General features: G+C 36.3%; 1 protein-coding gene across 1 annotated transcript in view; it reads right to left on the bottom strand.

The window, feature by feature from the left end:
* Window positions 1–12,094, bottom strand: part of ADCY1 (adenylate cyclase 1) — a 135,113-nt gene that overhangs the window by 21,068 nt on the left and 101,951 nt on the right. The window contains exons 8-11 of the mRNA XM_026033697.1: window positions 10,149–10,304; window positions 5,897–6,091; window positions 3,858–3,955; window positions 335–419 (exon numbers count right to left, since the gene is read on the bottom strand). Of these exons, the coding sequence (XP_025889482.1) occupies window positions 335–419; window positions 3,858–3,955; window positions 5,897–6,091; window positions 10,149–10,304 (534 nt within the window). The remainder of the gene's footprint in view (window positions 1–334; window positions 420–3,857; window positions 3,956–5,896; window positions 6,092–10,148; window positions 10,305–12,094) is intronic.

Genomic DNA, 12,094 nt, shown 5'->3' with positions numbered 1-12,094 from the left:
AGATCAAAGCAGTTGTTTTTCTGGGTGCTGGGATGGTCCTATAGTTAGTGGCAGATATTCAGGAAAGATGCTGCAAAAGAAAATGCATAGCATTAAGGCAAAGTATCCATTCTGCACTGCTATAGTGAAGGCTTATGTAAAAAGTCTACCCTGTATGGGAATTATCTTTCTTTCTAGAATTCCTAATATATCGCTTTGTGTTCGGAAACATAGGTTTCAGAATGAGATCTCAATTTCTCTGATGTGATGAAGCAGGCACTGATGCTCCATGTTCCAAAGGATAAATGTAGCATTGTCAACAAAAAGAATAGTCACAAAATCTGAAATCACTTACTTGTACACGTGTGACATGGAGGTACATAATACAAGCCACTAGGAAGCAGATGCAGAACACCAGGAGAACAAGAACTATGGTACTCCTAGAATCAAAACACAACAGAAATAAATCAGAGTAGCTCTATAGTAGATGAGAAGCAACAGAATAAGAGTTCTTCTGAAGGAGTGTGTTAGATGAACACTGGAGGACTCACTCACCCCTCAGTCCTGCTGTAAAATTAACAGTGACAGGAAAAAAATCTGGTAGTTTCTTTCCCTACTGTTCTACTTCAGCAAAATGTGCTGCTCTTAAGAATTAGAAATCTATAAATGTGGATTTCTCAAAAATGAGAAATCTAAATATCTTCTTACATGTGGTACCACTAGGAAATTAGCAAGGAGACCAAAACATCTCAAAAATTCAACTCAACATTTGTGTTAGGACTCCTACAGTGTGTTAGGAGCATATCCTTCTCATCTTAGGTTCATGTGGAATATCCAGCACTGCAGCTCCTGCAAGCGGAAAGTGCAGCTTGGCCTTCAGGCCATGGCAGCTGTAAAACAGATATCAGATTCTATTCTTTTCCTTTCTCATCTCTCCTTAGAGATTCAGAAATTAGAGGTGAGTCAACTCAGCCTATTAAGTCTAATGCAATCAGACTGGATTGTGATCTCATCTTTTTATGAAACAAAGTAACCTCCTCCTTTTGAGACTTTCTCAGTGGTTAAAAAGAAATCTTAGATTTCATAAAGATGCTGTAATAATTCTTACAATTCTTTATGTTCCTTCTCCCAGTCTTCCAAAATAAGCCTGTTGTATAGGAGGAAAGGGGTATCATCCTGGTATTTCCTCTTCTATTCTCCTCTTCAAATCTGTGTTACTTGGCTAAAATTACACCACCAGTGCTGTTGCTCTGATTTATGCTAGGGAATAGCCTGGTTTTGTGATAGCTATGGGACCAAGGCTACATAACATGACCCACACACATTTTTTTAGGTGTTGTGAGAACAACCCAACCAGACCAGGTGCTGTGAATCATGACTGCATCACAGAATCATAGAATAGTTGAGGTTGAAAGGAACCTCTGGAGATCATTTTGCTTGACCACTCTGCTCAAGTAAGGTCAGCTACAGCATGTTTCCTAGGACTGTGTCCATACATGCACACATGCTCTGATTATCACTGAGATATTTTAGAGTTATAAAAATGAAAGAAAGAGTGCATCCCTCTGCCGTAGAATTTTTCAGTATTTGGCCTTGATTCCAAATTCATGTAACTCCCACTAATACACAAATGTGTGTTATGCATATCCAGATCAGGGAGGTGACTGTAAATGCTGTCACAGTGCAAATTCCAAATAAAAGTAATAGTGAAGAGCATAATCCCCCATGCTTTTATTTAGGATGGTAGTACGCAAAAAAAAAAAAAAAAAAAAAAAAAAGTAGGGGGTATGATTGCAATGGCATCCTTTAAGGCAGCATCAAACAATTGCTGCTTGTGCCAATTTGGGCCTTGACAGAGAGTTGGGTTAGCACTAGAAGCAAAGAGACACATTATTTTTTAAAAACAAACATGGTATAGGACATCGGAAGTGTTCATCACTAGTCCTTTTAGTGGCTACAGTGTACATGTGCCTCCATAACTGGACAGCTTAGGTTGGTGTGAACATAGCCTTCACCACCTCCATCTGGGGTCACAAATATCTCTTAAACTGAGAAATGGTTTTGCTCAAGATGATCACAAGAATTGTGAGAATGTCAAGGCCATTGCTTTTTGCATTGCTTTGGAAAGCCATCAACTGGCTGCCTAACAGCACTTTCTCCTCCTTAGATTTTGATTCTGCTAATTGTAACACTGTGATACATATCAAACATCATTATTACCACCACTCGATTATAACACATTACGCATCTTGGCTATTGCATTCCTATTCATACTCACAAAAACTACTTTTTAGCAATCTTAGCAACTTAAAGCTAAACTTAAAGTTTTGTAGAGAGAGGATATTTTCTCCTGCCTCCAAAGGTTCAGTCTAGCTCATGGTTGCATCTAGTGTCACAGCTAGGGAAGGGTAAGATCAGGCTGGTATTTTGATGGTCTAAGGGCATGTTCCCTGAACAATGGAAGAAATAAGCAACAGTTCAGTAGGTGGCTTTTATAACTATAAAACCATCTGTGTGACATTCAGTGGTCAAGTTCTGCTGGAGCTCCTGTACTTTATGGATTATAGCTTCAAATGAATCTCCATCCAGCTGATCCTCAAGAAGTGATACTACTTTTCGGAAAGGTTACAAACCTGCCATGTTGTATGATACCCTGAAAATCATTCTAGCTTCAGCTAGGCTACTAATCTCTGTCTTTCCCCTTTGTGAAATGCTATGTACCACAGTGAGCCTTTACTGTGGGAGCAAGTGAAACAGTTCTTTATGCTTCAGTTAGTCAGCAGATGTCTATGGAAATTACAAGGTTTCTGTAAGTGGCAGTTTTATATAACATCTTTAAATGTTGATTATCACTATTTAGCAATAACAAAACCATACAAAACTTAAACATTATTCTACTTGGGAATGTGTAAATAGAAAAGAGCTGGGCTAATAGTAAGATTTTTGAAAATATTCTGAGGCCAGTTCTATGCGCATTGAAATCCCAATAGCAAGTAAAGGTTGTGTAAATCTAAATTTGAATGTTTTTGATATTCTCATATGAAAAGGGGTATTTTAAATCAATTTCACAGCCTGAAAAATAACTAAACCTACTTATTACATTCCTTAGATGTGAAAGCAAATTCTAAGCTTTTTTTCCTTTGGTAAGCATTCATATAGAATGAACAAAACTCAGAATTAATTGCTAAATTTATCAGTCAGAATCAAGCAATAAATCCAAACTCCTTCTCCCTCTCCCCCCAGATATGTCATGAGTATTTGGCTATCTCTATTTTCGTGCAGCCAAGGTTTGGCTGCAACTCAGATATAAACACCAAACTCACTTTCCATTAGGCAGTTTGATCATTGATCTTCTTTAAAAAAAAAAAAAAAAAAAAAAAAAAAAACGCAATACAGGCTATACAAAAGCTGTTGAAAAGCTGGATACTTCAGTGCTTAGGCCCTGATAAGCTCTATGTAGTTTCTCTATATCGCTATCAATACACAAACTAACAAGTTTACAGCCAGCTCACACACATCTAGAAAATTTACAGTAACATCTTTGTTCACAGGGCAGAAATGTTTTAAATTAAATCTAATTTTGCAGTTTTCAGCATTTTCTTCTTCCAAATGCATCCTTCCAAAAGTTATAAAGATCAAAAGAAGAGCTCAGGAAGAATTTGGTTTGAATAAGCCAGCTATGACTAATGGCTGCTTTGGACAAATGGAAGAGATAACAGTCAGATTCAGGACATACAATAGAGACTTTCTAGTTTGAGAAGCTGCAGACCTGACCCTAATAATCACTGTTTTAATTCTCATTCCAGAGACTTAAGTGTTTTAATTTGTGCAGGATGTCTGAGGACTTTGAATTATAATGGCAAAAGACAGAAACTTACTGTGGTATTATTAGAAGGTAGACAAGGCCAAATAAGGCAGCTAGAATTAGTGAGAGAACTACAGCACTGGTGAAATACTCATCCTGAAGCTGGTGATACTGTTAAAGAAAGGAAACAGATGAAGACAGTGAACATTTTACATATACTCATCCACCCATGCTTGCTATTTTGCAGAAAGAAAGAACTATTGCCTAAATTAAAACAAGACTTTGTCCTTTTAAAAACATAGGAATAAACATTTCTCAATTCACATAAATAATGGATGAAGCAAGTCTACCTAAGATATTCCTTGATAAACACCTGTTTCAGTGGCTCATATCAGGCCAGACATTTATTTTCCAACTTGGAATTAGTCAGAGCTGAGTTACACCCAAGAATGAGGGGTTTTTTTCAAAGCAAAAAAGGATTCAGACTTTTTGAAGCAGAAGGAGGAGGTGCTCCCTCTGTCCTCTATCTACTCATCATTAAAAAAAACAAAACCCACAAACAACAACAATAACAAAAGTATGGTTATCTGCAAGGCACGTTGAAGAGTAGACTGGAAATAGCTCCTAATGGGAGACACAGACCTATTTCTGAGAAATTATTGCTTCTGATTTCACAAAATCATGGTGCTTGCAATAGGACACATTTTAGGGGTTAAAATTATGCCAATGTCAGAAAGATGTGAATTTCAATCTCTTTTATACTATAAACTAGAGTTTATTTCAATCAGACAGAGTTCTAAATTTACGCCAGGATAACTGAGACGGGGATGTGATTATAACCTTAGAAGGCAAGAAGCCGAGTGAGAATGCATGCTTGACTTTTTTAAAAAAGCAGAAACCAAGGCAAACATTTTGCATACTTTAACCCTCTAATAGAAGGGTTATAGCAATGTATAGCAATGTACATGGATCTTGCAACACCCTCTGAAGATTTTCTCAGGGATTAGAGTTTACAGCAAATAGTTATAGATTATAATATGTTCATATTAGTGTCCAGGAAAAGTGTGAAATACATAGCTGTCTACAATTTTTACATAAGGAAATGACAAGCCATCTCCTAGAAGTTTGGGAATATTTTACTTTGCAAAATTAAAATAAACAAACAAACAAACAAAAATGTTATCATCTGAAAGACTCCTTTTGAAGTTCTGTATATTTCCAAAAGACACTATATACTTGCCATTCCCTTCAGCAATCCTCATAAACTGTCATACACAAAGAAATTTCTTATTATGAAAGCAAACAGTTAAAATTCAACAATAAACTGCTATGGAAACATGAAACTAAAGTTAAAACTTCAGACTTTAAAAAATTCACCTCCATATGCACATAGCCCTCTGATTTAAAACAATATCCTAGACAATCTATATATCTAGACTATTTGGTATTTTAGACTAGGTCATGATTTGCAATGGAAAATTAATTAGTAGTTACTGCCCAATTAATCCAAAACCATATTACTTTCACTTAAAATTAAACTTGAAAGCCCAAACAAAACCCATACAATGTAGGAATGAGCAGCTCTACTTTGATAACTCTTCTGTCATATATATGCAATTACAAAACTGGGCTAACTCCACTCCTTTCAGCACAGTCACAGTGCAATGAGATCACAACTTTTAACCAAGATTCAGGCTTTCCTTTATATTTTGTAGGATGGGTGGGACTAAACTTAACAGGCTCTACATGCAGAAGAAAGTGTCCTGCTCTCATTCTTCAGAACAGACAGGAAGGAGGCAGATGTTCTGCCACAAGACATCATTATGCAAGTGACACAGATGGGGCACTTCAGGGAGTAGTAGGTAGATCAAGCCATGGGAAATGCAATATAATGAGGGAAGTAAAATTATGAGGAGAAAGATACAAGTCTTTCTTTTTATCCCCTCTAAGTGCATCCATAGAAGGTGGAGATAGGTGGAGATAGTCTTCATGAAGAGAGGGTCCGGAGCACTATTTGAAGACAGTGAGTAGAGTTTAAGCACTGTCTGGAAATGATTAAGCAAATAATACTAGTTGGCCCACAATGAGAAAAATTAATTTAAAGAAACTTACTTTGTTCTCGCGTTCAATTTGTTTGTACTTTAGGGTAATGAAATTCAAGTCAGCCATCTCCGATTCAGTCTGCCGGGCCTCTATCAAACGGCTGATGTATCTGTTTACTCGAGTTCCTGGGGTGTTGTATACAACATTTGTAGAAAAAGAGGAACGATTCCTGAGTTTTTCAGAGGCTGTCCTTAATGCTCTCCTCTGTAGCAAAAATAAAGTATCATACATTTTATTAATATTTAAATTTATTAATTACTCATACTTTCTCAAGTTCACAGCCAGAATGAAGATTTCACTACGCAATGTACTACAAAAATGAGATCTTGTGTCAGCATAATTACAACTTCTTTAACACTCTTTAGTTGAAAACCTGATCTCACTAAAGTCAATGACAAAATTCCCAGTGCTTTGCAGGATTCTAATTCTTATTCTCAGAAGTTCCCTGTATGTACTACTCTTTCTAAAACTTCTCTGCCTTTAAGGAAACAAACAATTTGACCTCAATTATCATGAATTTATCTAGCAAAATTGTTGGAAAAATTTTACATAATGACAGATATGGAGTTCTGGGCATCACGAAGGCAAGATATCCAGCCTATTCAAGACAAAAGAAAAATCCTTCTGTTCAAAGCTCTATGGTATAATACACTGGAAAAGAAAATTTTCCTTAGGCTGTTGCACAGTGATCATACATGACTTCAGAGGATCCAAAATACCAAGTATTCCTACTTCTAACTCACCCATGTGGCTCAGTTTTTAAGGGCCCCTGGGCATACTTTGAGTGTAGATCCAGCTGGAACAGTAATAACAAATGATCAGAATTATCCATAACTGTGTTTCACCATTTTCCACAATAGCCCAACTGATGAGATGATCACTTACAGTTCTTTATAGTACAAAAAATTTATCTCAAAACATACTGAAAAAAAATTAGAAAATCTGTGTCATTTTCTAAGAAGAGAGACTAAGGTGAATAGCTTCTTAGCTGTGATGCTGGCCACCTTCAGCTGAGATGTAATGATGTAATTTATACCATCAGGACTAGATCTGCACTAGTACATCTGTCATGTCCTAACACACACCAGAAGCATAGAGATCTTCACAAAAGGCTCTTGTAGCTGCAGTATTTCTTAAACATGGAGTAAGAAAGAGGTAGGACAGTTTTTTTTAAAGAAAAAAAAAACCAACATTGGTTATCTCATTGTGCAGGCACGAGAAGACATTAACTAAACACATTTTCTTCATTTCAGAAGGGTTCAAGTCCTACATTCTAGAGGGATTTTATCATCCAGACTACAGAGACTATGCTGGGATGAATCTCATTCCTACTGCAGGAATTATACAATTCCAATTAAAATAATCTGTATTTCTTAAAAGCAAGCAAAGCGATAGAAGTGTGGTACCACATCACGTTTAGGGCATTCACCAAAGGTGAATGTAATGAACCTCCTGAATTTCAGAGCATCCGGCATACTCTGTGCATTTTTTCTAATCACTACTTAACGGGAAATTACAGATATGGTGTAGCTAGGACTAGGACACAGACTCTTCCTATCATACTCTGAATGCAACTGAAGAGTCCAGGTGTCTCTTGTTTGTCCTCCAGAAGAAGCCTATTCAGGCAAATTAAGCTACTTTTGTATAGCTAAAATAAATTTTTGCTGTTGTTAATCTAACATCTGCCGAGTTCAAGAAGCCTATTCAAAATGTGAAATTAAAAAAAGACATTTAATTTCTCAGTTCAGACCAGTCATAATTCAACAGCCCATTCTATAAGACTTTTTAAAAAAATGTCCTCCTAAATGAGATGATAAAAAGCAGTGGTCAGCACCACTCAGGCAATGCTGTTACAATGTCAATTTCTTGTCCTATTCCACATAAAGCAGCTTGTGTAAAATCTTCAATGAACAAAAAAATGAATGGCAGTAACACATTTGGCAATATATGGGTTTGTATTACATGGATAAGATATTTGAATATTTACGAACAGTAACAGTAACATCAGTATTAAATGACTATGCGGATACTTGAAACATTTTTCTTCAAACTATTAGACCCTATTACTTTTGGTGTTGTCTGTGGTGTAAGAACTGATTATTTCAACAGGAGAAAAATACACGGTTAAAGTCTTTCAGACTTGAACTTCTGTGTTTTGTTGCCCACAAGAAAAATCTTAGTTTGCCAGTGATCAACTTTTACAAACATTTTTAAACCTAGATAAAGCCATTCCCTCATAGGAGAGATTTTTTTTTGTAATCCAAATGGAAGCCTAAAGCACAATGGCAGCAGTGAGAAAAAAATATTTTCAATTAAACATTTATTTGAAAATCTGGAATAGCTATAGGTAATGGGAGTTATCCTTGTATATGGAAGAAACTGTTATCTATTATGCTATTTTAAATAGGACTACAGTTACCATACTTAATCAAATTAGCTATTGCTCACATACAATTACTTTTGCTAGGTCTCCTTTTCTTTTCTAATATTATTTCATACAGTAGACTTACACGATGCCATTAAGATTCAGTATTTTGCTGGAAATTAAAGAGATAAATAAACATTCCAGTATTGTGCTGTCTTCAAAGCCTTAATAGTCATAACTAGTTCTACATGATTTGAGGATTAACGATCTCTTCAGAGACCCTAGATTGCAACAGAATCACAGAATCACAGAATATTTAAGGTTGGAAGGGACCTCTAGAGATCATCCAGTCCAACCCCCCTGCTCAAGCAGGCACACCTACAGCATGTGACACAGGACAGCATCCAGGTAGGTTTTGAAGACCTCCAGAGACGGAGACTCCACAAATTCCCTGGGCAGCCTGTTCCACTGCTCTGTCACCCTAACAGTAAAGAAGTTGCTCCTCACCTGGAGATGGAACTTCCTGTGCTCCAGCTTGTGGCCATTACCCCTCGTCCTATCGCTGGCCACCAGTGAAAACAGCTTCTCCCCTTCCTCCCTGCATTCTCCCTTCCTGAACTTATACATATTAATCATATCCCCTCTCAGCCTTCTCTTCTCCAGAGAAAACAGGCCCAGCTCACTCATATCTATTTATATGGAAGTCTTATGTCATATTCCGTGATAAAATTCCCTTATCACGTACAAATACTTGGAAAAACAACAGGTTCCGTTAAAGACAGAATTTTAGAAATTCACTATGAATGTTCTGTCATGATAAAATTTACATCCAATTCCCATATCTGGATTTCCTGGGTTTATAAATGATAACATTTATTATATACACACAAGACACATCATAAAGGAATACATATGTTTCAAAATGTGTGGGTTGCTTTTTAAATACTCAAAACCTGGACTATTCACAATTCACAATTGAAAGGTCACATTCAAGCTATATCTGGCCCTATCTATGGACAATTTCAAGTGAAAACTTGAAATTTCTGAACTTCTTCACTGAAATTCTAATTTAAAGGAACTAATTAAAATATTCTTCCCCCTCACTGAAAACATATGCACATACAAAATCCAAAGCAGAAAATTTATGATGTTGTATGAAAGTACAATTTATGAATAAGATGTGAATCTTAAATTGAAACCTTTTCTTAAAAAAAAAAATGAAGTAGAGAAACAGTCAAGACAAATTCATCTGCTGCCTTGGAACAGTCACATAGCAACCATCAATGTAATATTGCCATCTGCTGGCAAAAAAAAAAGGGAAATCAGCAACTCTTAAAACTTTTTTTTTTTTTTTCCTAAACAAATTCCTGATTAGATTCATGCACAGAAGCAGTTAGGACTTACAGCACTTCACACCATTCAAGAATGCTGTGTATTATATCTGCATTAGAGACAGAGTAACCTCTTTTACAAATCATTTGTCTTTCATTTTTTTTTTTTTTTTAGAAAACTATCTAGTGATACAAAACTACTGTTATTTCATGTTCGATGCCATGAACTTGAAAATGTCTTGGACTCAAGATACTGAATAGTAGCTCTTGTTAATTGAATACATAACCTTAGAAACTCCAAATCTTGTGAAAGAAGCACTCTGCAAAAGCTACTGAGCATGCCTGTGCTGTCTCAGCCAAGTGGAACTTCAAACTGGAGACCAGTTATACTTGAGCTTCATTTTCACTGTTAGATCCTATGCACATTTCCTGTCACTGTGAATACCACACAGCTCTTGATCTGTGAGGAACCTCCAGAAACTTGTTATCAGCTGGACAGGTCAGCTCATGTCTTCTCAGTTCATTTGATCCTGAAATCCATGCCCAAAGAAACCTCAGGAATTACCTTATCATCATCCTCACATGTCATGACATTGGAGAAAGGAATCTCTGCCTTGAACATCTTACGACAGTGCATCAGCTGGACGAGCAGGTAGCAGACTGTCTTGAACTTCATCCTTTTGGCGGGCTTTATGTCTGACAGAATCAGTCCAGGGAATATCTGTTGGGCAGCAAAATAGTATTCATAACTGTGATTATAGTCACATATGGACATGCATACCTACAGATATCAACACCATCTAGCGGTCAGGATAAAGCAATGTCACAACAGTATTCTGATCAAGAAGCAATGCAACTTGATAAACATCTTATATATGCAACTGTAGACTATTTTTTTTTTTTTTAAACCTGATATATACAGTCTTCTGAACAGATGGTATGTGCTTACATAACCTACATTTTGGAAACTGTTTTCCTAGAGAAATAAAGACTATTAATAAAGGCTAGTGACAAATACAAAAGAGGCAATATTTGTAACTCTTTCTTAAAATAATCACTGGAGAAAAGAAATACAAATAAATAAATAAATAGGAGATTAGCATTCTTATTTACTTTTTAAAAATATATAATTTCAGCCTTTTTGTTTATTTACATTCTTAATTTCACCCATTGAAAGCAGAAGAAGATAGCTTTTGCTTCAAAGATACATGTACATAAGTGTCTTGAAAGGAGTCTTTTAGGCCCTGTAATTACATCTTACATGCTCTTTCTTCAAGACATGAAGCATTATACCACAGGTTTCTCACAGGATGAGTATTACCTACTCCCTTTCCACACAGCTCCCAATTCAGCTGGGGAATGACAGTTGTGACGTGACACAAATGCATTCTTGGTTAACATTTTAGAATGTGTTTAACTGATGCTGAGTTTAGCACATCCCAAGTACCTGCTCAAATGCTTTCATGGATGAAGACAATGAAGATGTTTATTCTGCTTATGGCATTTATACCAGTCTTATTCATGTTTATGACATGTGAACAACACTCATGAGCAATGTGAAAGAATCTCATGTTATTACAATATGTGAATATAGGATTGTAAACTTTGCTTTGATTCCTCTATAAAAGACAAATGACACTGAGGATTTGCTGTCCAGTCTTCACAACATTGTAATAATTCACTTCACTGCTTAAACAATCAAGGATTAATGAATAAGGCAAACTGCAAGCAATTTCTTAATGATTTTTTTCCACGGATTTCTAAATTCAGAGATTGTGTATGATCCATTGAGGAGCAAACAATTAGAGTGTATATCCTGAATGGTATCTCAGATACTGGTTTGCTAACATTGTTTAACACTTGCAACTAAGTATTCACATCTTCTAGAATATCAAGTGTGTATCTTATTGAGCCATCAGTGCTGTTCAGTTAGCTACGCTGTAACTGTAACCAAATACTGCAACATTATTTTTGGAGTATTCACATATTAAATATCTTGGGACACCAAGTAGACTCCCAACTCCTGGCAAAGAGGGATACTAGGAGTGTGACAAATATGATCTAACATTTGCACTAAAACATAGTGCTGATAACTCTATTCCTAGTATACCTCCTCTCAAAGCACTATTTTGCTCACTCTCCCTCTCAACTTTTTGATAAAAAAAGCAAGACTTTCTTGAAAATCTTTCCAGTTTTGCCTTTTTCTTCATTTATTAAGATGCAAAGATTAAAAGACAGATGTTACCAGGTGTATGATCTCTCAAGACATCGTGAGCTCTCCCTTGGTGATAAATACCTCACATCTTTCCATTGTGACCATTGCATTAGCTAGGACACCTTCATTTTTAGGACTCCGTTAGGCTGAAACAGAAAATATGCTTGCACAGTGAGTGCAGAGAGCTACAGAGGTTTCCTGAAAGCTATCATTAAGGAAATGCCACAGAAGAGATGCAAGTGTGCAAAGACAAGGTACAACTTCTTGATAGCAAAAGACCCAAGAAGTTATGATTG

This window comes from Nothoprocta perdicaria, unplaced genomic scaffold, assembly GCF_003342845.1.
Source record: "Nothoprocta perdicaria isolate Ctin4 unplaced genomic scaffold, notPer1 scaffold_131, whole genome shotgun sequence".
NCBI lineage: Eukaryota > Metazoa > Chordata > Aves > Tinamiformes > Tinamidae > Nothoprocta > Nothoprocta perdicaria.
This window is presented reverse-complemented; position numbering and strand designations above follow the sequence as displayed.